This window comes from Vitis vinifera, chromosome 6 (genome assembly GCF_030704535.1).
Source record: "Vitis vinifera cultivar Pinot Noir 40024 chromosome 6, ASM3070453v1".
Lineage (NCBI taxonomy): Eukaryota > Viridiplantae > Streptophyta > Magnoliopsida > Vitales > Vitaceae > Vitis > Vitis vinifera.
In genome coordinates this window covers 9,416,656-9,442,623 of record NC_081810.1, presented here as the reverse complement: position 1 = coordinate 9,442,623, position 25,968 = coordinate 9,416,656, and the positions used below count along the sequence as shown (strand labels likewise).

Here is a 25,968-nt window from a genome sequence, read left to right as displayed (position 1 = left end):
CCCTTGGGTACAACCTTAATCTACCTTAGGTACTACCTTAACTGACCTTAGGTACTACCTTAGTTAAACTTATGTATTACCTATGTGAAGCCTAAAAACTTCATTTATAGATATTACTTACTTCATTTGTGACCTTTAGAGCATGCCATTTTGTGATTAATTAGTGTGATTAGTTGGTTCAACTTTGGTATTTTGGTGACTGTACCTTAGGTACTACCTTAATAGCCCTAAGGTCCTACCTTAATCTACCTTAGGTACTACCTTAACCGACCTTAGGTACTACCTAAGTAAAACTTGGGTACTACCTATCTAAAGTCTCAGAACTTTATTTGTGGATATTACTTACTTCATTTGTGACCCTTAGGGCACGTCATTATGTGATTAATTAGTGTGGTCAATTGGTTCATCTTTGGTATTTTGGTAACTGTACTTTAAGTACTACCTCAATAGCCTTAAGATACTACCTTAGGTACTACCTTAACCGACCTTAGGTACTACCTAAGTAAAACTTGGGTACTACGTATATGAAGTCTCGAAACCTTATTTATGGATATTACTTACTTCATTTGTGACCCTTAGAGCACGCCACCTTTGGTATTTTGGCGACTATACCTTAGGTACTACCTTAATAGCCCTTGGGTACTACCTTAATCTACTTTAATAGCCTTAATTAATCACATAATGACGTGCTCTAAGGGTCACAAATGAAGTAAGTAATATCCAGAAATAAAGTTTTAAGACTTCATATGGGTAGTACCCAAGTTTTACTTAGGTAGTACCTAAGGTTGGTTAAGGTAGTACCTAAGGTAGATTAAGGTAGTACCTTAAGGCTATTAAGGTAGTACCTAAGGTACAGTCACCAAAATATCAAAGATGAACCAATTGACCACACTAATTAATCACATAATGACGTGCTCTAAGGGTTACAAATGAAGTAAGTAATATCCACAAATAAAGTTCTGAGACTTCAGATAGGTAGTACCCAAGTTTTACTTAGGTAGTACCTAAGGTCAGTTAAGGTAGTACCTAAGGTACAATCACCAAAATACCAAAGTTGAACCAACTAATCACACTAATTAATCACAAAATGGCATGCTCTAAAGGTCACAAATGAAGTAAGTAATATCCATAAATGAAGTTTTGAGGCTTCACACAAGTAATGCCTAAGTTTAACTAAGGTAGTACCTAAGGTCAGTTAAGGTAGTACCTAAGGTAGATTAAGGCTGTACCTAAGGGCTATTAAGGTAGTACCTAAGGTACAGTTATCGGTCGAGGTCCGGTCGATCGGTTTGTTGGGACCCAATACTTTAAGAGTCTCCTGTGCTTCATTTTTTGCACCATTTCCTCTTATTCTTCAAGGGCTTCGTCGATTTAATGGTTTAAGAGAGATGTTTGATGCTATTTCTTGTTAATAGAGCTATCTTGGATACGAATTTGCGAGTCTAGGACACATTTGGAGGTTAGGGTTTCGGTGTTTGGGTACCCACTCTCCCCACCCGAGCTCCATTTCATTTTTTCCAGATTCTCTTGGACTCCCATGGCTCCTAGATGAGCCAAAAGGCGTATTTTGACATCATCTTGGAGTTTTGGATTTGGGTTTCTAAAGTAAAATGAGAGATTTTGGGTTTTCAAGAGTGAAGAAAGATGAGAGAAAGCTTCCAAATGAGATAACGTGATATGGAGGTTGGGATGCTGAGCTGGAGAAACGGAGGGGTAATTTGGGCACAAAAGATGGAGTCGGCTCAGAGTGCACAAAAATGATAAAACTTTTCATATTAAAAGTTGATTGTCATATTTTCTATTGTTGGGTTTTGAAAATGCTGTTATGTTAGGATGGGAAGCCCAAAGCCCAACTTTCCCAAAAAGATACCCTGTGGAAGGCCAACAAAGAAAAGGGTAAAAATGTGCAAACAGTGTCATTTATGAACGAAATTAAAAAGGGTGGACATTTTTATGATTTGATAGTCATTCGACTCATCTGTCCAGATAACCCAATAGAAAATGAAAAAGAGAAAGAAGTGAGAATTGAAGTGTGATTGATAGAGAAGTGAAAAGTGCGATTGAGATAGAAGCGGAAGTGTATTACCGAGACGACGAAAAGAAGAGAAACGTACATGCCGAGACAATGAAGAGGAGCACGAGCTTCCGTCGAAATGAGGTTGTCGCCGATCAAGTGCCTGATCTTGAAGCCGCCGGAGGTACAGAGAGCTAGGGTTAAGTTTTTCTCTCAAATTTTTTCTCTATCCTGTCATTTTTTTGGGGCTGAAACGTTGGTTCTTCAATTTTTGCAACCAAGAGGCTTACGCCTCCAATGGTAAGGCGTAAAAGGCGTATCGGAAGCGCGCCTCAACAGAGCCTCAAGCCAAAAGGCGAACGCCTTTTGTGTCTTACGTTTTCTTCACAACGCCTCGCTCTGGGGCGCTTCTCAAAAACGCCTTTGAAAACACTGCTCAACTTCCCTCCAACTACATCGACCGAAAGTTCGAAGGACTTTGACTCCACCGCAAACTAACACCTTCCTCCTCTCACCATTGAACCTCAAATCTTAGGCTGGCCCACTGGTCCAGGCAACAGCAATGCAATTCCCTCCTCATAAAATGATAATAGCTTCCCTGCTCATAAAGGTTATTTTGATGCTCTTAAAACATAATATCCCTACATTTCGTTGTTTATGTTTTAAGGTACTTGAATTTAGCATAGCATAGTTTTCTGAACTTTCTGGTTGCCTGGACTGTTCATCTGTTTTATATTGTTTATGATTTGCGAACGCAATTGCTCATATTTTGAGGTCTGAGAATGACTTTTCATTTTGAAAACAGAGTACAACTCCACCAAAGATAAAAGGATCCGGACGTTTGATGAAAATATGCATTCTGAACCTAAACAGAAGCGGCAGAAGGCTGGCTCAAACGTTGTTGACTACTCTGATCCATTTGCCATTCCCAATTTGCTGGAAGGTTTAGATGCTGGAAAATTTGGAAGCATGACTAAAGAAATAGAGGCCCTATGTGCTCGAAGGATGCAAATGCTTCACCCTTATTATGTGATGTATCCTTCACTTTCATATATGTCCACGGATTTGGGGAAGCAACCGAGCAAAAAGGCTTCAAAGTTGGTGAATAGACATGCCTCTCATTTGGGTCACGAAGATGTTATTGATCTGGAGGATGATCATATTGTTTATGATGTTCCAACAGCAACAGCTGTAGCAGATGCAGCATTACCTGTTGTGATTATTGATTCAGATGATGAAGAAAGTGGAGATCAGAAGGTCTCTCATCCACCACAGGAAGTGGCTTGGCCTTCTTTCTCATATCAGGAAGTTATCTTGAGAAAACCTTCTGTTGGACTTCTTGCAAATAATCCAGTGGTAAGTCTTTTCCTGCATTTGTAACTTTAGCATTACACATCTAAGAATGCATGCATTTCAAATTAATTTGAACTCACTTTCATGTGGTTATGCTCCTGTGGACCTGAACTTACATTATTTTCCTTTCTTTCACCTTCAACTACTTTTCAGTTATCCCACTTTAAGAATTTAGGAGATATCTATGCAAGTGGTGGATGAGCTGCCAAATTTGTTATTTTGATATAACCAATTAACCCTTTTCTCTTCATTAAAGAACAAATGGCATGAGTTTTTTTAGTAATTCAAGTTTTAGACCTTTAAGAAAGTTATCTTAACATTATCTTGCCGGTTGCCAGAATTATTTTCTCAATTTCCAACTAATTTGAGTGAATAAATGCACATTGAAAATAAACAGATAGTTGAAGAAGTAAGCATCTATATTTGAATTCATGGCAAACTTAAGGATAAAGCAATTTTTTCAGCATCTCCTAAAATGCAGTGGTTTTTTGAAGCAAAAAGACCATAAATCTGGCTTCTATGGCTTTGCGTAGGGAGATTGGGGATGGGGATGTGGGTTTCCATGTTAGAATCCATGCATATAAAGCAAAAATGGTTACTCATCAAGTAAAAGAGAAAAGGCCAACCCTTTTTTTTTTTATAGGAAAACAGAGCCCAAACTTTTTGATGGGCTAAATTTGACAATAAAGCCCAAAAGAAGACTATAATACTTTAAAAAAAAACAATCCCGAGTGATGTGACCATTGGTAATATTACAGTTGTTTGCCAAATTTGTGCTATTTATTTTTGCTTGCAAATTTTATTAGTATGTGCCTTATTGCTGCAAATTAACTTTTACAATCTTTCCAATATGATTATTTCAATACCATATCCTACCTATCAAAAAAAAAAAATTATTACCATATCCAGGTTAGTTTTTTATTACTGTATATTTTTTCTTGCAAATTTTCATCAATATATAATTCATTGTTATTAATAACAATATCTCATAAAAAATTAGTATCTAATTGATTATTTAAATGTAACTCTTATGCTGTTTTCAATCTCATTATTAATTAACAAATCCAGGTTAGAGATTATGTTGAGAGCATAGCTCCAAAAAAAGAAGAGAGAAGTCTGACAGCCTCCTCTGAAATCAGAAAAGATAAGGGGGGCCTGTATATTGCTGTGGGAGAGAGAAGTTTGGCGGCTAACCATGAAATGAAAAATGTTAAAGGTGAATATGTTGGTGTGGAAGATGATATGGAAGCCAGTGAGGGCAATCTTCAAGCTAAGACTAAAGATGATGATTTGGCTGATATGTGGCAAGAGTTTGATTTGGCCTTACAATCTTCAAAGGTATTTTCATTTGAGTTCTTTGTCTATCTTATTGACTGAATGTGTCTTCATTCAAATTTACTTTCTTCCAGAAAGAGATGATCTTTGAATGGTTGTCATTCTTTTTTATAAACTATCAAAGATTCAGTAGTTTTATTTTTTTTACTATTTTTAAAATTTCAGATCTACGTTGATATTTAAATCAAGACTATTTTGGGGACCTAGGGTTTGGATTTTGTGTGGAAATTATATGGTTATTGATCAGAAGTGGTAATATAAAATTTTGTAAATAGGATTCAGGTTTAGTAAGGTTGAATTTTGCTGGCTCAAGGAGTGGTTTTGCTGTTGATTCACTAAACTCCTGCAAGTGTTTGGGGTTGTGGGGGTGGTTTATTTTTGGGGGTTGAGAGGATAATAAGTTGAAAAACAAAGAGACAAAAGAATCCTCAGTTGGGCTAAAATCTATACTCTTTCTTGAGGGGGAGTTGGAGGAAAGAAAGGACATTTTACTGTCTTTTTTTGGAGGTAGAGAATCCTTTTTTGGAGTTTACACGTTCTATTGATTGGGCATTCTAGGTTCAATAATGTTGCCACAGATTTCCTACTTAAGAATCCCTGGCTAGGAGGAGGGTTTGGGTTTGGGATAGTCATGGTCTCAGTTTGCTGTTAGATGGGTATAAAGAAACAAAGATTCCTACTCTAGACTTGATACGTAAGATTTAAAATTTAAAAGATTGGAAGGGATTATTTATTAGACAAGGATTTGCTTGTAGATGAATATGATACATCAATACTCTATATATGGGAGAAAAAGCTCCTCCAATTGATCAAAACCAAAATTATCATTAAATTCCAGTCACCAGAATTGCCTAGACCAGGGATACTGACAGTATTCATTTTTTATTTTTTATTTCACCTTTACCAGTTAGTTTTTTTTTTTTTTTTTTTTTTTTTTTTTTTTTACCTTTGTGATAGTAGGCATCAGCATTTCAAGATTTCTAAAAGTTTTACAAGAAAGACCTGGAAATAGGGTTCCATCTTTGTTAGGTGAAGAACCTTTAATTCATGAAATCATAACTATTATCATTCTGTAGTCTATACCAGTCACTGGCATCGTCTGAATTATTATCACTAATGTTGATCTCTTTCTTTTATGGTTGTGGTTTGTTTGTTTGCTGTTCAGTGAATATGGTGGTCTTGGGTTTGGTTGGGGGAGTGGGAAGGGTTCATTGGATTGAGACAAACAGAACTATTGTTGCATACTGGTCACCAGAATTGCCTTCACCAACATTTTTCAATTATTAGAATTTATACCTTTACCATTTGTTAAAGGAGACTGGTATCAAGTGGTTTGAGACACCAACATTTAAATATTTCTTGGAGTATTACATGAAAAACAAGGAAATGGGATCTCATCTTTGGAGGCAAAGAACCTCCAAATTCAATAAAAATATAAGTAGCACTCTTTCCAGTCACTGGGATTGCCTAGAGCACTAGCAATAATGTTAATCTTTTCCTTTTGTTTCAGTTTTATTTTATTTTATATAATTAATTTTCTTTTGATGATTGAGGATTCACTATAGATTCCTGTGGGTTTTCACTTAAAATGGCCAAAGATATTACCTTTGCAATATGTCATTTTTTTCTATGCTGAAAATCAATTTCAGTAATCACAGATGCTATTGATTCACTATTAGCTTTGATAGAGTGAATTAGGTAAGAAGCTCTTGTTATTGTGTATATCAGAACCATTTTTTTTTTATTTATTGAATCTTCTTTTTTTTTTTTTTTTTTAGCTATATTAGTTCAAGTATTCCATTCTTTAAAGTTTCTGATATTTGATTCAAATTTACAATGCTTCCTGTAGGATGTTGCTGTGGATCCTGAAGAAGATGGAAAGGAAGGCGAAGAAGAATGTGAGCATTCTTTTGTTCTGAAGGATGATATTGGTTCAGTTTGTCGCATCTGTGGAGTTGTCAACAAAAGTATTGAAACCATAATTGAGTACCAGTATAGTAAGGTATCCTTTTTTTCTGTTATCAGTTGATTTTATTTTATTCTAGTTCTCTATCATGAAGCTAGGAAGAGCTAAGTTTATCATAATTACTTCTGAATGTAACTGCTTGAAGCTGGATAGATGAGAGTAACTGAAATATATATAATTTGTGTAAGGGATTTGTGTTTTTTTTTTATGCCAATAATCTTGTTTATGTTTATCATATTTAACAACCCTGCGCCCCCCAAAAAAAAAAAACAAGAAGAAGAGAAAGAAGTCAAAGAAAACAAAATATGTTTTCTGTTTGAATTCATTTAGTTACTCAAATTATAATCTGAATTAGTCAAAGCAAACATGATGCCTTTCAAGATAAATTGTGTCAAGTTAGATGTTGATATTTGGGGACATGAAATGCTTGTCCTTTGAAGTAAGGGAAACTTAATCAGAACTCAGGAGTGGGTGCCCCCTGATCACAACAATTTGCATTAAAGATGTACAAACATTGGTGTTTGTTATCTTCTCTTTCCTGATATGTAAAATCCTCTGCATCATGTTTGTTAGTTGTACTTTTTTTTTTCTAGGTAAAAGCAATTGTATTAAAAGCACCCAACGAAGAGCTTGAAAAGGTATACATGATGTATTCAAGGCACCTAAGGCCAAAGAAGAAGAGGAATACACAAAAAACAATACCCTCGCCTCACTTACAACCCAACCAAACAATAAAATCAAATAATGACAATGAGCTTAAACCTAATCACCATGACCCATTCCAAGAATAGGTGCAAAAAGGACCTTATAATTGATTGGTCCGCCACTTCAGAATTTTCAAAGGCTCTCCAATTTGTCTCCTTCCATAAGGTCCAAAATAAGCACAAAGAAGTTGCTCTTCATGCCATCTTCTCCAATCTTAACTCACCTTACAAAGGATTATAAATAAAGACATTTAGTAGATTGGTAAGCTAGGAAGAGTGCTCTTCACCCAAGTCAACCTCCCTCCTTTTGATTAGTCTTGCCTCTTCCACATTACAAATTGTTTTAAAAATCTTTCCCCACTATGTTCCAAACCCGCAAAGATTTAAAAGAGGTTCCCAATGGGAGGCCCAAATAAAAGGAAGAGAGAGTGCCCACTATACACCCTAATGCCCAAGCCAAATCCTGAGAATTAGAAATCTCCCCTACTAGGATCAACTCACTTTTATCCCAATTAATTTTTAAACTAGAGATTGCCTCAAACCACATTAAAGCCCAACCTAAGAACTCCAAATGCTCCTTATTAAAGTCACATAGAATCAAGTTATCATTAGTGAATAAAAATGAGACACTACCATACCCACACCTCCTCTCCCACTAGCTAAGAAGCCCTTTAGAAAGCCCCCTTCCATTGTTGTACTACTATTATGTTTTTAAACTCTATTGTCGCAATATCAACTTTTAATGCAGATTAAATTATGTCTTTTTGTTTTCATGTATGCCTCATAAGGGCCACAACAACTGTTTGAGGAATTGGTTTAGTAACTTGTAAATTTATTTAGAGGAAGTAATTCATAAATTACCTTCATATTTTGTTATGCAAAAAAAGCCTATTTGCAAGATATGCCTTAAATTGTTTGTTGTTAGGCCAATATATATATATATATATTTTATAAATAAAAAGCAAATTCATTAAAAATAAAAATAAAAAGACAACAAGGACGCACCAAAGTACATATGAAGTATACAAATAGTGTCAATATCATGTTTCCGTGAACATTTATTCTCTTCATTGTTAGCTTTAATCGAATGCATCAATGGCTAGAAGGTGGGAGAGTTTACAGGGTTGAGTCTCGCTATAATGACATTGGAAGGTTCATCCTTTGTTTGGTCCACTCCATGGAGGCGAAGAGGTTTGTTTTGGTCTTCCCAGGAAGGAAAGGTCTTCTAGGGGGTTGGGGCATTTTGGTTGGGAAACTTTGCAACTTAGGCGTGACACTCGGCTCTCAGGTTAGCAAAGGTGTACCGTTGGTTGTAGGCCGGTCAAAAGAGGGAACCTTAACAAGGGTTTCCTTTGTTATGTCTTTTGCAGACAAGGTGAAGAAAGGTTTAGAAGCTTTGGGAGAGGTAGTGTGGTTTCAAATGGGGGAAAAGGAGGTCTGTCTTAAAAATGATTCTTTGAAGAGTTCCTACTACTCTTAACCTTAAATTACTGATTTTTGAGCAGATAGATCAGGTAATTATTAATTCTATTATAACTGGTGGTCTTCTCCTTTGTGCTCGCTCTTCATGCTTTGAAAGTTTTCTTGATATCATATGATCTGTCAACAAACTGTCATATTATTTTTGAATTTGAACAGTGTGATTTGTGCATATGGTTTTCTTGCACAGGCCATCAGTCAATATATAGTTGCTTGGACCTTGATATAGGGAAATTTTTGTGCTTTCTTGGTTTTATTTATTTATTTTCTTTTTAAATCATATCCTTCTATTTTGACTTTGATTTTTATCCAGGTGAAAAGATCCAGAACTTACATGTATGAACCACGAAACACCAAAGATAGAGAGCCAACCGATGACCCTTCAGATGGACTTAGATTTTCTGAACATAGTTTAATTGTAACTGAAATCCATGCACATCCGAGGCACAGCATGCAAATGAAGCCCCATCAAGTGGAGGGCTTCAATTTTCTGGTAAGCAACTTGGTGGCAGATAATCCTGGGGGTTGCATTCTGGCTCATGCTCCAGGGTCTGGGAAAACTTTCATGATCATTAGTTTCATGCAAAGTTTCCTAGCCAAGTATCCCCAAGCCAGACCTCTTGTTGTACTTCCCAAGGGTATCTTGGCAACATGGAAAAAAGAGTTTCTGACTTGGCAAGTTGAGGATATTCCGCTGTATGACTTCTACTCTGTGAAAGCAGATAGCCGGCCTCAGCAGCTAGAGGTGTTGAAACAATGGGTGGCAGAGAAGAGCATTCTGTTTTTAGGGTACAAGCAGTTCTCCTCAATTGTTTGTGGTGATGGAGCTTCCAAGGCAGCAATGGCCTGCCAAGAAATACTGTTAAAGGCCCCTCAGATTCTTATTTTGGATGAGGGTCACACTCCAAGGAATGAGAACACTGATGTTCTGTACTCCCTTGCAAAAGTTCAAACTCCTCGGAAAGTTGTACTCTCAGGCACCCTTTATCAGAACCATGTGAAAGAGGTATTTAATATTTTGAATCTCGTTCGTCCAAAGTTTCTGAAGTTGGAAAGTTCCCGTGCTATTGTTAAGCGTATAATGAGCAAGGTGGACATCATGGGTGTGAGGAAGCAGTTGAAATCCAATGCTGCAGATGCTTTTTACGACCTGGTGGAAAACACGCTCCAGAAGGATGATAATTTCAGGAGGAAAATAACTGTGATACAAGATCTCCGTGAGATGACCAGCAAAGTTCTGCACTACTATAAAGGAGATTTCCTGGACGAGCTACCTGGACTGGTTGATTTCACAGTACTTCTCAATCTCAGTGCCAGACAGAAGAAGGAAGTCGGAAATTTGAACAAGTTTGAGAGGAAGTTCAAGAAAAATTCTGTTGGGAGTGCTGTTTATTTACACCCACAGTTGAAGTATTTTGCAGAGAAACTTGCTGCAAATGAATCTAAGACGGATGAGATGACTTATCAGAAAAAGATGGATGAGATCTTAGAGCAATTGGATGTAAGAGAAGGAGTGAAAGTAAAATTCTTCCTTAATGTGTTGGCCTTGTGTCAATCTGCAGGGGAGAAATTGTTGGTTTTCAGTCAGTACCTTCTACCACTAAGATTTTTGGAGAAATTAACCATGAAAGTGAACGGTTGGAGTTCAGGAAAAGAAATATTTGTCATCTCAGGTGAATCTAGTTCAGAGCAGCGGGAATGGTCCATGGAGCGCTTTAACACCTCTCCTGATGCAAGAGTTTTCTTTGGCTCGATTAAAGCATGTGGGGAAGGAATATCATTGGTTGGGGCATCTAGGGTTCTTATTTTGGATGTCCATCTAAACCCATCTGTTACCCGCCAGGCAATAGGCAGGGCTTTCCGTCCTGGACAAAAGAAGAAAGTGCATGTGTACAAGTTGGTTGCTGCTGATTCACCGGAAGAGGAAGACCACAATACTTGCTTCAAGAAAGAATTGATTTCAAAGATGTGGTTTGAGTGGAATGAGTACTGTGGTAACCATGAGTTTGAGGCAGAAACTGTCAATGTCAGTGACTCTGGGGATCTCTTCCTTGAAAGTCCATTGCTGAGGGAAGATGTAACAGTTTTGTACAAAAGGTTAGTCATTCATCATTCTTCTGTGTTATCACCAAGTTCCAGTGTACAAATTTCACAGTTATTTAGCCTTATTTATTATTTGAAAATTTTCAGGTAACTTCTCACATCTTCCAAAAAGACTCTTTAGGAGATGGAGACAAAGGAGATAAGTCATCTGTGCTTTTCTTTTTCATCCCTTATGAGAACATTTGTCTGATTTTGTGAGAAACGCCCTTTAATGGAACACCATTGGCCTAGCACATTGCCATGACTTCTGTTATTACTGTTCCCTTTCGCAAATTTTGTAATTACCATGTGTATATCACCACCTGTCTATCCTTGTAGAAAGAAAAGTGGTTTTGTTTGAAACACCATGTTCTGGCTTTTATCTGCAATTCAATTATGCTGGTGCGAATAGGAATTCTGTGTTGAACAGGATCTACAAATCCTATAATTATATCTAGTATGAGGCAAAAACCTCATGATGGCCTTTGTTTGGTGTATGGCTCCCCTTTGTTTGTTCTCATAACTGAAGGATTTTCAATGTAGAACAACTCTCAAATCAAAGGTTAAATGAATTCATTAAATCCCCTATTTGAGTGGTCACATGCTTCGTTGGAAATGGGAGCTCTTCAACGATGGATTTCCTTAGTCTCTGCTTGTGGATAGATTAGCTGTTTCTCGTATATGCCTTTTGGTGTTATTGTGATGCTTTGTGTATACTATATATTGGGCGAGATCCCCTTTCTTGGCACACTTTTAAAAGATATTGTTTTTGTTTAAAACAAAACATGCAAAACTTCATAATGCCTAGAAAACTCCTGTGAAGTAATAATCGACGTCAAGGCTTCAATAACAGTTGAAGTAATTGTACAAATTGCCTTCAACATACACTTGAAACAAAAAATATGCGTCTCATCTTTACAAATAAAACTAACATTCCAATCGATTCCATGTTTTAATGTTACAACTGTGTTTGATATATCTCAATATTCAGAAAATCAGGGGCTATCGGGCTCTTGTTTTTCAGCATTTGCAAGCAAGCAAGATGAATGGGCTAAGGCTTGGTTCCTTTTCTGAAAATTAGTCCATGTGGATCAGTAATCAGGCTACAAAATCATGTAATAGATGGGAGGAGCTGAGTCTGTGCTGCCGGAATTGGCCGTTTCAGTACCCACTGAAGAAGCTGCTGGGTGGGTTGTACATATCGTCCTCCCCCATACCCGCAAAACCGTGATGACCTCCACCGGAAATGGATAAGCTGCCTCCCTCGCAATGCTGCAACCCCAATGGCAGGGATACCCCAGTCCCACTTCCGAACCTCCCCAACTCTGACATGTGATGTCCTGCAGCGGGGGCTGCCATGAGCCTATCGCTGCCCCCATAAGATTGAACGATGCCATCTGGGAAGAGGCTGCTGCATTCTTCCGCACTAGGCCCTTGGTCCCTGCTTAATTTCACTATTCCATATTCAGTTTGGGTTTCACCAGGTGCCCCCATATCTGCATCACCCATCTCTTCTTTGTACTCTCTTCTACCATGGGCTTCCAGAGACGCACCCGCGCATTTATAAACGAGTTTGAGACCTAATCCAAGCAACAAATAAATCATCAAAATAAAAAATAAAATAGTACATGAACTCCCATCTGTATAGGCAATTCTACAAAATTTTGAAGAACCCCTTCATAGAAAAAAAAAAATGTTATAACATACAAAGCCCGATTCTAGTGCATTCAAAACAAATCTGTAGTTATTACTCCTTAATATTGTAGAATGTGCACATGTCCTTCTCCCCCATGTCTAACAAAGGTTATTCAAAGTCATTCTTCAAAACTTCTCTTTTCCTTTTTCTTTCTTTAAATGTTTCCAGCTATTGAAACGATTTCCCACCTTTCAAACATTTTCGCAACATATTCGAGATTAATGACTATTCCTAACATTGAATAATTACTAAACCCTGAACTTGTAATCATTGTTTATATGGACAGGAGCGTACAATAGAATCATTTAGAGATGCAGCCAAGCTCAACCACATAAGATTGCCTCATAGATAAACAATTAAATCATTATTAAATAACTTATCTAGATAATATAATCAGTTCCTTTCTCACCTGCCTCCTGGTCAAGCTCATCTGCCTTGCCAGCATGATCTTATCAGAATCTTTTGGGCAGCTGGAAAACATAAAAAAGTTAGCAATTTGATGAATGGAAGAGTTCACATGTCTTGCAAACAATAAGTATGAATGAACTTAAAAAGGATTATTGTCGAGGATTTACGGATGAAGGAAGTGCTGTAATAAGCCAAGCACGAAGATTAGAAGCAGAGCTTTCAGGCAGCCCCCTCTGTGGCCTCCAGGCGTGTTGTTGCATCATACCAAGCTGCTGAAGAGCACTCTGTTGCATGAACTGCTGGTCCACATATCGCAAGCGAGATATTCCAACCCCTTTGCTGTTTCCTGAAGTATCTTGCTCCCCAAGGCTTCTTCGCGTTTCTTGAATCTGAACAGTGATTGCATCACGCAAGCAGCGGAAGTGGCGAGATATCGTCTAGAGGGGGAGTGCTGTAACACCCAGGTTTTTAATGACACAGATTCGAAGATCAGAAAAGTTTTCATAAAATTGTTAGTCAAATAATAAAAAAGAACGGTGACGATACACGTGCTAATATTTAAGAGATTTTGAAAAAATTGATCAAAAGTCAATAATTTGAAATTTTCGCCACGTCAAATGAATAGAGTAGAAATTTCATAAATTAAATTTAAAATTGGAGAAAAATTTAAACACCATATAATTAAAATTAGATTTTGAAAATTTGAATATTAAATATATTACAAGAATTAATTTAATTATTATTAGGTAATTATCAGAGAATCGTAAAAAGAAAAAATTTGTATAAATTTATACTATACCGAATTGTTATAATAGATAATTAAAAAGAAATTGAATATAATTTTATAACGAATCAACTTAATTTTTATAATTTGAATTAAACCTTATAGAATTACAAAACATCAAATAAAATTGAATTCAAATTAAATTATAATATGTGAATTTAGAAAAATAATTGTGATTTATAGGTTGTTTTTGAATTTTGGTAATCTTTGAAATGATTTAAATATAAAAAAAAATAGTTGTATTGAGTGTTAGGAATTATTGAGATTGTTAGAGATAAATAAAATTATGGTATAAATTGTGTTTTTGCTGATATTTAAATTATTGAAAATTTTCCTGGATGTTGTGGTGGTTTAATTGTGAAAAATTATTGTATTGGGTGTTAAAATTATTGAAATTATTGGAAATAAATAAAATTATGGTATAAATTGTATTTTTGTCGATATTTGAATTACTGGAAATTTTTCTGAACATTGTGGTGGCTTAATTGTGGAAAATTGTTGTATTGGGTGTTAAAATTATTGAAATTATTGGAAATAAATAAAATTATGGTATAAATTGTGTTTTTGTTGATATTTGCATTATTGGAGAATTTTCTTTGATATTTGGAATGATATAATTGAAGAAAAAAATTGTTATGTTGGTTGTTGAAAATTATTAAGCATGTTGGGAAGAAATAAAATTTATGTGACTAAGGTTTAAATTATATTTGATGATAAACAAATTAATTGTAAATTTTCTGTGATGTTTGTGGTGATTAGAGTTGAGAAAAATCATTGTGTGAATTGTTGGAGATTATGAAACATAATGGGAGTAAATAGAATTATGTTTTGGAAAATTGTGGATATTAAAATATGATTTAATTGCACCTTATACGCATCATGGTTATATGAAGAAAAAGAAATATCAATTTATTAAGCTAAGATTTACTATATCATATTATTTTATTTTATTTTTCTGCAACCAACCATTACACTATTACTTATTCGCAAGTATAATAAATCTATCAAAACATTTTTCCACCCAAAAGCTCAAATATTTACAATAATCTCTAAGTCAAAAAGAATATTTCCAAAAATGTTTTACAAACTAATAAAATATAATTTAACTTACAAAAATCCATATAACTCAAATTAGTACATGTAAAAAGGTAATATAACTTAAAAACAACCATTATTATGATTCTTTTGCTTTTTGGAGCACTTCTTGATCTTCTTATGGTCCCTCAGAAATTATATATGTATCTAAAAATTTTAGAAAATAAAGGGGTGAGCATTCCCACGTTGCTCAGTAGGGTGTTTTACACCCACACGAGTTAGAAATTTGAAGTCGATAAAACACAATAATATGCCAAAATGTAATATTACGCCTACATTTTATACATTAAATGAACTACAACTATACACATTTAAACCAATCAAAATTATCATTTCTCTTATTCAATCATATGTTTAACACATTAACAATTCTAAATTTACAAAATAAACAAGTCATTTTAGTCTCAAATAATATATTCAAACATATAATTGATAAATAATACAAATCCTTTTTCCAAATGCAATATGATGCAAATGCTTATACACAATCACGCAATGCATTGTTATTCTCAAGCTTTCACCGAAGGATACACATCTATAACCAAATATACTCCCCATTCGGATTCTTCCCGGGGTAAACTTTTGAGTCTTTCACCCTAAGGATCTCACTCTCTTCTTAATTCGCCTTCTTTAGGGTTCTTCTATTTCTTTTTTCTCTTTTCTTTTTTCTTTTTTTCTTTTTTTTTTTTTGCCTTCTTTAGGGTCTTTTAATTCTCATTTCCGTTTCACATAACCATTTCTTCTTGGGATTAGATGTTGTTTTATTGAGAAATTAAATAAATAAAAAAATCAAGTTATCAGGATTGACTATCAGCTTGGATAGGTGTAGTAACCCTTAAGATCAAACCTTTGACCTGGGGTCATGGGTTAAGTTTTGGGTTGCATAGAATTTGGGTCATGGCAAGTGTTGTGTTGGGTTTTACAGCCCCAGATCCTACAATCACATCAAATGATGATACCACAGTCTGCATCTGGTGATAATACTATTTGTGTGTTCTATTAACCTGAGACTATAGAATGATTATCAACTCAATTTCATTCAAATTAAAAGTGTTAGAAGGGATAAAACCTTGTAACATCTTTAACAATCTTGTAATCATTAGCCCATAAAATTGTGTATAAAGGAACAAGAAACTCTATTATTGCATGTCCAAAAATGATTATACAACATTGGTAAGACCTATAGAATGAACATGTTCCTTAAATCTCTTAAGCACCAAAGCTTTTGTAAAAGCATCTGCTATCATCGTATATGTACCAATGTGTTTAATAGACAATTTTTGAAACTGGACTCTTTATCTAACCATATGATATTCCAACTTAATATGTTTTGACTTATTGGAGCACTTACTGTTTTTAGAGAAGAAAATTATTACAGAATTATCACAATATATCTTAATTGATTCAATGATGGAGTCTACAATTTTGAGGCCTAAAATAAAGTTTTATAACCAAATAGCTTATTAGGTCGCTTGATGACATGTTATAAATTCAGCTTTCATTGTTGAAGAAACAATTACGGTTTGTTTAATGCTCTTCCACAATATAGTACCACTAGCTAAGGAAAAAATATATTCAGATGTTGATTTTAGAGAATCAATACACCCGTAAAAACTTAATCGGAATAACCAACAATCTCTAGGTGATCGTTATGTTTATGGGTAAGCATATAACTTTTGTTGCTTTCCAATAATCCAATCCAAGATTTCTTTGATACCAAACGAGCATTCTAACCATAAAACTAATATTTGGGGATGTACATGTTGAGGCATACATTAAGCTATCAACAACAAAAGAATAGGGAATATTTTGCATTAACTCCCATTCACTTTTAAAATATTGACTTTGCTTAATTTATCTCCTTTAACAATGAGAGTTAGAGTTAGATAACATTTTTGTATTTGAAATCTTTTAAGAACTTTGTTTACATAAGCCTTTTGAGATAAGCCAATGAGACATTGACACCTATCTTAATAAATCTCAATTCCAAGTACAAAGGATGCATTGCCCCTATCTTTCATCTCAAAGTTGTTTGAAAGAAAATTTTTACTTTCATGTAATAAAGCTAAGTTATTTGTTACAAGTAAGATATCATCCACGTATAACATTAAAAAAATAAACTTGCTTTCATTGACCTTCAGGTATACATATTTATCAAATTTATCTTCTTGAAAACCAAAAGTTGTTATGGTATTGTGAAACTTAATATACCATTAGCAGGAGGCTTTTCTAAGTCTATATATGAATTTTTTTTTTTTTTTTGACTTGCATACTAAATGTTCCTTATAGTCAACATGAAAGTCACAATTGTGCAATCACAATTGTAACAACTATGTAGTCACAATTGTAACTAGCTATCAAATCATAGTTCTATATCATAGCTAGATATAGTTGTGTAAAGATATTATTTTGAATAGTTGGTTATGTTAAAATAGCCTTGTCTATCCCTACTGAGTTTAAGTGACTTGAGCCTTTAATTTAGCCCAAAACAAGTCCTAATTAATTAATTAACCATACAAGGTCATCTAATTAATCAATTAACTTAATCTAGAGAACTTGTTCACTATCCCTTATGCAACCTTGCGTAATTACTAAAATACCTTTATGCATAAGTGTGAACCTTTATACATATGTTAGATGTACATACAGAGGCATTCTCCCTTAACAAATTTGTGGACACTAGATGTTGTGAAAAATAATGCATGATTGGTTATGAATGACCATGTGTGATGCTTTTAGCTCTTCGATTTTAACCGCATATGCAGTTACGGCTTTCTGACATGGTACCGATATCCTAGGCTAAGGCATACCCCCTCCCCCCTTTTTGGACATGGTACCACTATCCTAGACTGAGGCATACCCCCCTTTCCGACATAGTATTGATATCCTAGACTGGGGCATACCCCCTCTTTTCCGACATGGTACTGACATCCTAGATTGGGGCATACCCCATTTTTTCATCCTGATTTAGGTGTTTGATTTCTGGCTTATTCGAATCATTTACTAGCATTTCCTAAACGCTATACTGGGGCATACCCCCCCTCTCTCTTTGAGTTGTTTGATCCCTTTATTGTTTTAGGAGCTCTCCGGCATCATGTCCGGATCCTTTTTCGTTTCAACGGCTCTCCGGCATCGTGTCCAGATCCCCTATCTTTCGACGGCTCTCTGGCATCGTGTTCGAATCCCCTATCGTTTCAGCGGCTCTCCAACATCGTGTCTGAATCCCTTTTCTTTTCGACAGCTCTCCAACATCATGCTTGGATCCCCTATCATTTTGACGGCTCTCCGGCATCGTGCTCGGATCCCCTATTATTTTCGGCAGCTCTCCGACATCGTGTCCGGATCCCCTATCTTTTCGACGACTCTCTAGCATCGTGTCTAGATCCCCTATCGTTTTAGCAACTCTCCGACATTGTGCCCGGATCCCCTATCATTTTGACGACTCTTCGATATCGTGTCTGGATCTCCTATCTTTTCGGTGGCTTTCTAGCATCGTGTTCGGATCCCCTATCATTTCAGCGGCTCTCCGTCATTATGCCCGGATCCCTTTTTCTTTTTTACAGCTCTCCGGTATCATGTCTGGATCCCTTTTCTTTTCAGCAGCTCTCCAGTATCGTGCTTGGATCCCCTATCATTTTAGTGGCTCTTCGGCATCGTGCCCGAATCCTCTTTTCGTTTCGACCGATCTCCGGCATCGTACCCAAATCCCCTATCGTTTCAACGACTCTTTGGCATCATGTTCGGATCCCTTTTTGTTTCAGCGGCTCTCCGGCATCGTGTCCGGATCCCTTTTCTTTTCGATGGCTCTCCGACATCGTGTCCCTATCATTTCGATGGTTCTCTAGCATCGTGCCCGAATCCCCTATCTTTTATGTGGCTCTTCGGCATCGTGTCCGGATCCCCTATCTTTTTAACGGCTCTCTAACATCGTGTCTGGATCCTTTTTCTTTTCAACGACTCTTCAGTATCGTGCCCGGATCCCCTATCATTTCGACGGCTCTCCGGCATTGTGCCCGGATCACCTATCATTTCAGTGGCTCTCCTGCATCGTGTCCGAATCCCTTTTCTTTTTGGCGGCTCTCCGACATCGTGCCTGGATCCCCTATCATTTCGGCGGCTCTCCGGTATCGTGCTCGAATCCCTTATCATTTCAATGGCTCTCTAACATCGTACCCGAATCCCTTGTTTTTCAATGGTTCTCCGGCATAGCATTCGGATCCCTTAGTCCTTAGTCATTGAGACCCAACTCCTTTGGTCTTCAGTATTGTTGTGCAGGGACAAAATTGTTGGCCTTTGATTTCTTCACTAGAGTTCATTTCTATTCATTCATTGCTAGCGCTTCGTGCTCGTGAACCATTCGTTTATTCATTCTACTGAAGAAGGGCATATTTGTAGACCCTCAATTTTATCCCTTACCACTTGCATGTATCTTGGGGGTGTCGCCCACACCCAATTTCTGTATGTCATAGCCATGGAGCCCTTGTTGGGCTTAATCGGTTTTCAGACCTCACATGAGTTCATTTATGGTTCGATTTAGTGAGAGCATTTGGTCCATTATGAAATGCCTTCGTGGCCAATTATTTGGTTCATATCATGCTACAGGTTAGGAGTTAGGGTCTCCATAAAGATTTCAGTTTAGTTAAAGCTCGTTGAAGCCCATCCAAGTTGGGAGCACTCTGGCTTGTTTTAGTCATTTCTCCCTCATCCGATCTCGGAATTGCGCACCGTTTTTTTTTTTTTTTTTTTTGGATTCCTTATTCCTCGAGGGATATTCTATCAAAATTTAAGAATTTTTCTCAACTGGCTCAACCGATTGGTTTTTTGCATTCTTGGAACCATAAACCCATTTGGATACACTGGCCCAGTAGGTACACTCCTAGGTCACTCAACACATTTTCTTCAATCACTTAGACCTTAATTTGATTTCCACCTAATTCACCTTGGAACTTTCCACTTAGGTCACTTAAATGTTTTTTTTGGGCTTAATTCCCTAAGGCTAATTTCTTAATTGATTTATTTTTTAGATTAGGTGAGTATTTGGCTTGATTTTTTATTTGGATTGCTTGAGATGAATTTTCGATATTTTGATTACGTCAATTTGATATATTGTTTTTTTTTTTTTAATTTTTTTTATTTGTGTTATAGTTTAATATTTAGATTATTGTTACGTGCATTGGGCATTTATTTATTTTTCTTGCTTTATTCACTTATCCATCTACTTATTTACTCTCAAGAAATTGCAGGTGATTGGGGATCTTATATTATTATTATTATTATTACTAGTATTATTAGTATTATTAGTTATTATTATTAGTCTTATTATTATTGTTAGTATTATTATTATTGTTAGTATCATTATTATTATTAGTATTCATTTATTGTACGTTCTTTTTATTATTATGTTATTCTTCTTATTTTGTTTTTAGCTTTTCTTTTGGTGTTTATTTATCTTTACTTTTGTTTTTATTTTCTTATGTTATTAACTAAAAATAATGACAATAACAATAATAAGGAAAAAAATAAAAAATGAAAAAAAAATAAACAAATGAAGAGGCATGGGAGCTGGACAGCTGCATGAAAAAAAAAAGTTGTGGCGTCATTGCAGAAAAAAAAAAAGGTAAAAAGAAAATTCAGGAGTCGGCAGGTTGCATGGAATGAAGAGGAGCTTGGAAAAAAGAAAAGAAGAGGTTGGTGTTTTCCGAGGAGGGCATGGAAAAATGGAACTGGGAGAGAATCTTAAAAGAGAAGGAAAGAAAATGAAGAGGCAATGGGGAAGTATGATAAGAAGATTGGAGAGAAGAAAGAGGGTAAGAAGGTCTGGGAAGAGAAAATTAGAAGGATTTTTAAATAAAAACAAAAAACAGGAAAAGGAAGGAATGAGGAAAAAACAGAAGTCCGAAAAGAGAAGTTTTTGAGAGGAAAATACAGAAAAGAAAAACAAAGAGCTGACAAGGAGAATCCGGGAGGAGAAAAGGTGGTTGGAAACCGATATTTCACACAGCCAAAGAGGGTTCTTAAGGTATGAATTTTGTTATTTCTGTTGTTCAATTTGCTTGCCATGCCACCTTTCTTTCTCTTTTATGATTTTTGGATGTTTTAACTTGCTTGGGAATGCGATGGGGAAAACCACTTGTTGCCCATTGGAAGATGGCTCTAATATTTCATTTATCAGTATTACATGCTCATCTTTGTTATTTTCAACTTTGCTTAATGAATAATGTGAAATGTGCAATCCTTTTTTTTTTTTGGCTTGATGATCTCTGATTTGTACCTATGCTTGACCTTGAATCTACCTGATTTCCTCCTAATCGGCTGAACCCGTTGATTATAACATGAAATGTTGGTCATGATTAGTTCATTCCATTCCTTTCATTTCGTACTCTGTCTTCTGGTTGTTTGTCCCCTGTTTCCGAAGTTCATATATGGGAAGCTGGGCACTGTAGATATGGAACACTAAGAGGTTATGGAAGATCATGAGATGAGGGCGTTAGGGAGCATGGGTTTGGGGAGAGTTTGTAGCAGTTTGATGCATGGAAACCTCTGTGAGATTACCGTATTTTACTGTTTCTGGGCTGAATATGTTGGAATATAGATCATCATGTTGATCACAAGTAATGGCGGAGATAAAGAGCAAGGTTCTGGGAAGTTTTCGGCTTGTTTATGTTCTTCAAACTAGCCATGTGGTGCCCGAACGGGATGGCTTCATTGCTAGTTGTGGGGGCTGAAAACTAGAGATGAAATCCTCTCCAAATGATTGCTTCAGCCGCGTAAAGGGAGCTGCTGCAGCTCACTTTTCCGACACCGGCCTGGGTTGCCGCTCCACCGACGGTTGTGGCACCTCCCTTGGCTATCGTGGCAAGGGGCGGTGCTCCTCCAACCATCCCCACCGAGACGCATGTAGGTTCGGTTAGACTTCCTAGGCCTTGAGTCCCGCCAGCAGTGGCAAAATGGCCATCTCCCATGCACGACCAGCCCACTCACTTGTTTCCCTTGTTGAAAAAAAAAAAAAAAAACATGTTTATTGAATTGGATTAGTCAACTCTATAAGGTATAATTTAGCATACACCATCAAATAACATTGCAAGATACCATTTAAATAATGATGGCTACTGGACTTTTAATGTTTTTTAAAATCCTTTGTTCATTATTTATTCAATCTTTAAGATTTCCAACCACGCGTGTTTTTCTTTAAACTTGTTGAAGTCTAATTTTTGAAATGCCACCTTCGAATAGTCTTATAAAGTGTAGTTTTTTATTATTTTTTTTATGATTTTTGAATCATTTTCTCCCAAGTTTCTGAAGATTCCAAAAATTCCAAATTCATTTTTTAAAAAAATTCTCGTACCCAAGTTTCCAAAATTTTGAAAAATTCCAAATTCATTTTTTAAAAATTATCGTACCTAAGTTTCTAAAGATTCCAAAAATTCCGGATTCATTTTTAAAAATTCTCGTCCCCAAATTTCCAAAAATTTGTAAAATTCCGGATTCATTTTTTAAAATTCTCGTATACCAAATTTCCAAAGATTCGTAAAATTCCAGATTCATTTTTTTAAATTCCCATACCCAAAATTCCAAAAGGAAGTAAAATTTCGGATTCATTTTTAAAAATTCCCGTACACCAAGTTTCCAAAAATTCACAAAGTTCCGAATTCATTTTATTAAATTCTCGTATACCAAGTTTCCAAAAATTCATAAAGTTTTGAATTCGTTTTTTAAATTCCCGTAGGCCAAAGTTTCCAAAAATTCGTAAAGTTCTGGATTCCATTTTTTAAATTTCCGTACCCAAAGTTTCCAAAAATTCACAAAAGTTCCGGGTTCATTTTTTAAGTACCCAAAATTCACAAAAGTTCTAGATTCCATTTTTTAAAATTCACGTTCCCAAAGTTTCCAAAAATTCACAAAGTTCTAGATTCCATTTTTAAATTTTCCATACCCAAAGTTTCCAAAAATTCACAAAAGTTCCAGGTTCATTTTTTAAGTACCCAAAATTCACAAAAGTTCTGGATTCTATTTTTTAAAATTCCCGTACCCAAATTTTAAAAAATTCACAAAGTTCCGAATTCCATTTATAAAATTCCCTACCCAAATTTCCAAAAATTCACAAAGTTCCGGATTCCATTTTTAAAATTTATGTACCCAAAGTTTCCAAAATTCACAAAGTTCCAGATTCCATTTTTAAAATTTCCATACCTAAAATTTCCTTTTCTCTTCAAATCCCAAAATTTCATTTTTTTTTAAAAAAAAAAAAACCATTTTCAAAATTAATTTTCCAAAATTCCAAAACTCTCAAAATTCCATCTTTTTTAATACCATTCTCAAATTTAATTTTTCAAATTTCCAAAACTCTCAAAATTCCAAAATTTCATCTTTTTTTATATCATTCTCAAAGTTCATTTTCCAAAATTCTCAAAAGTCAAAGTTCCAAAATCTCATTATAAATATTATCATCAAAGTTTATTTCCAAAATTCCCAAGATTCTAAAATTCCAAAGTTTCCTTTTAAATATTATCTTCGAAGTTTTATTTCCAAAATTCTCAAAAGTCAAAGTTCCAAAATCTCATTATAAATATTATCATCAAAGTTTATTTCCAAAATTCCCAAGATTCTAAAATTCCAAAGTTTCCTTTTAAATACTATCTTCGAAGTTTTATTTCCAAAATTCCCAAGTTTCCAAAATTCAGAATTTACTCCTTAAGTTTCCATTTCCAAAAATTCCCAAAATTTCTCAAAGTCCGGATTTAATTTTTTAGTGTCCATTTCCAAAATTCTCAAAATCCAGATTTAATTTTTTTTAGTATCCATTTCCAAAAATTTTCAAAATTCTCAAAGTCTGGATTTATTTTTTAGTGTCAATTTCCAAAAATTTCCAGAACTTCGAAAATTCCAAATTTAACTTTATAGGGCCACTTCCAAAAGTTTCCAAAATTTAGGTTATTAGGGAATGAAATTCAAGCATGAAAGATGTTAGTCCCTAGCTGAAAACTAGTGGAATTGGAGTAGTTAAATTTTGGCCATGTAGTCCAAATTCATGGCTACGCTTGGTGGCCATTAAGTAAAGCCTAAAGGTTACATATGTATGGTTTGATCATAGCTAAAAATTTTCATAAATTTGGAGTTTCAATATGTTGTGTGTTTGTGCTTATTCACTAACCCTTTCTCACAGCGCACGGCTAAGGACCTCAGGTACGCATCATTGTTAAAAAATTGTCGATTTCTTAAGCATACCAAATATCAACTAGAATTGCGAGTCTTGTCATTCATGTAGCCTGAGGGAGAAATTGACTGATCTTCGACCCATATGCTCCAATGTACCCAATTTACTAGTAGAGACCGGATTCTGGGCCTAGAGGGGTGCTACCTTGTATGAGGTACCTTCCTGATAGGTAACCTGATCCCCGAACTCAGAAATCTAGTTTCGCAGACCGTTTTTTCCTAACTAGAGTCATTGGGGGGTTTTTGTTCTTACTTAATTTTCCTCATTTCAAAAAAAAAAATAAAAAGTAAGTGGCGACTCCAAACAAAAACCGTCCTTCGTTGGGATGGATTTTTCAAAACTCGAAGACCACACTTTTTCTCCACACTCACATTACTATTTTAATTCACAAGTCGCGCCGGTCGATGGATCAGGGAAGGGTCCACACCAAATCATGTACAATGTAAAAGATGTAGGTAAGAATGCTCATAAAGTGTAATGCATGGAATAAAGATAAATATAAGTGAAATTGGAATATTATTAAATAATGAACTTCAAATTTTGTTATATCATATCATACTTTTAAGGGCTCTATCTTAATACTCCAAATACACAAATAAGTTTAAATTAATCATATGATTCATCAGTCTATTTTTCAATTAAAGCGGATTAAACAAACAAGCATGTTGATTTTTTCATCAAAATATACTTAAGTTAAAATATTTAAAACCCTAATTAACTTTGATTTATAATTAAAACCTGATTGTAACTAATCAAATTTGGTTTTTAAACAAACTTTACCATTAATTTACTTCAAAAGATTGTGGAATCCAAATCTACCAAAATTACTAACCCTGTTTTCTTGCTCACCAAGATTCCTCCACTTTCTCTCTTTAACTTCTTTCTCTAACCCACCAGATTGTTGTAAAGGCGGGGTTGGAACTAACCACAAGTTTTCCATATTGCAATTTGGTCTTCCGACTTGTGCTATTTTATGCTTTTGTAGCTGCTAATCAATCTTTCAAGTCTTCTTAATTCTAATTAGCCCCCACGAAGTTAATACACATGCTTAAGTAGTTAATTAATCGTAATTAACCTTAATCAAAGTTTAATTCATAATTAAATAAGATTAACGTTAAACTAGTTTAGCCTCTAATTAAGTACATTTAAAATTAAGTACCAAGATAATCATTATTGTTTATTTACTTCATTACTACTAGATATTACAATAATAATTTATTTCATTAAATACTACTGAAAACATAACTTTGTAGTAATTTCTTAATGGATAAAATATTGTCTATGGAAAACTTCCAAAAATGTTTACCTCTTTGAAATGAATTAAACAATCTATTTTGGAAAATATTTTCAAAATGTTTCATATCTCCATTAAATTACTAAAAGTTTCCAAAAATATTTTGACTACTTCTTATCATAAATTTTCTATCATGAGATTTTCCAAATCTATTATTTATCTCTTAAACTGAGACTCAAGTGCTAAAAGAATTGTTTACTTATTCTTTATCCTTGAATTATCCATATCCATGCAGAATAGTTTCCTTCTTCTCTAAGGAGGGCAGAACTTTGAAGACTATATACGTGTAGTTCTCCTTTCCTCAATGGAGGAGAGCGTGAAAAACTTACCTATCCCAAAACTAAGTAGATAATTCCAAAAGGAATAATATTCTTATCAGCAACAACCAGTTTAAATAAATAATCTTGAAAACTCTTCTCATAAAAATCTACTAAGAATACCAAAATATTTTTCTTTAGTTTTTAACACTTATTTTAATAACTTTCTTAATTATAAATTATATATCATGAATTTCCAAAATTAACTTATTTTATTTGAATCGAAA

At 35.1% G+C, this 25,968-nt stretch overlaps 2 protein-coding genes across 4 annotated transcripts; one reads left to right on the top strand and one right to left on the bottom strand.

Moving 5' to 3' along the window:
* The first annotated feature begins 1,963 nt into the window (after positions 1–1,963).
* LOC100260281 (protein CHROMATIN REMODELING 35) lies at positions 1,964–11,430 on the top strand. The gene is made up of 6 exons (XM_002275560.5): positions 1,964–2,198; positions 2,820–3,370; positions 4,436–4,705; positions 6,552–6,704; positions 9,165–10,948; positions 11,042–11,430. The coding sequence occupies exons 1-6, from the start codon at positions 2,126–2,128 to the stop codon at positions 11,043–11,045; spliced, it is 2,835 nt and encodes a 944-aa protein (XP_002275596.1). The 5' UTR covers positions 1,964–2,125; the 3' UTR covers positions 11,046–11,430.
* A 417-nt stretch (positions 11,431–11,847) lies between these two features.
* On the bottom strand, positions 11,848–13,502 carry LOC109122827 (uncharacterized). 3 transcript variants are annotated; one of them, XR_002030367.2, is made up of 3 exons: positions 13,205–13,502; positions 13,039–13,099; positions 11,848–12,513 (listed from the first exon to the last, which is right to left on the bottom strand). XR_002030367.2 is itself a non-coding variant. In XM_019220799.2 (2 exons), the coding sequence occupies exon 2, from the start codon at positions 12,440–12,442 to the stop codon at positions 12,095–12,097; it is 348 nt and encodes a 115-aa protein (XP_019076344.1). In that variant the 5' UTR covers positions 12,443–12,513; positions 13,039–13,184; the 3' UTR covers positions 11,848–12,094. The 3 variants fall into 3 exon arrangements, 1 of the variants encoding a protein (XP_019076344.1); XR_002030368.2 differs by having other exon boundaries at positions 13,303–13,496; XM_019220799.2 differs by lacking the exon at positions 13,205–13,502 and having other exon boundaries at positions 13,039–13,184.
* Between the last annotated feature and the right edge of the window lie 12,466 nt (positions 13,503–25,968).

Coding starts and splice junctions, on each gene's coding strand:
- LOC109122827 (XM_019220799.2), bottom strand. CDS start 12,442: ATGGGTGATGCAGATATGGGGGCACCTGGTGAAACCCAAACTGAATAT.
- LOC100260281 (XM_002275560.5), top strand. CDS start 2,126: ATGAAGAGGAGCACGAGCTTCCGTCGAAATGAGGTTGTCGCCGATCAA. Junction 2,199..2,819: donor TGATCTTGAAGCCGCCGGAG/GTACAGAGAGCT, acceptor TTTTGAAAACAG/AGTACAACTCCACCAAAGAT. Junction 3,371..4,435: donor TTCTTGCAAATAATCCAGTG/GTAAGTCTTTTC, acceptor TAACAAATCCAG/GTTAGAGATTATGTTGAGAG.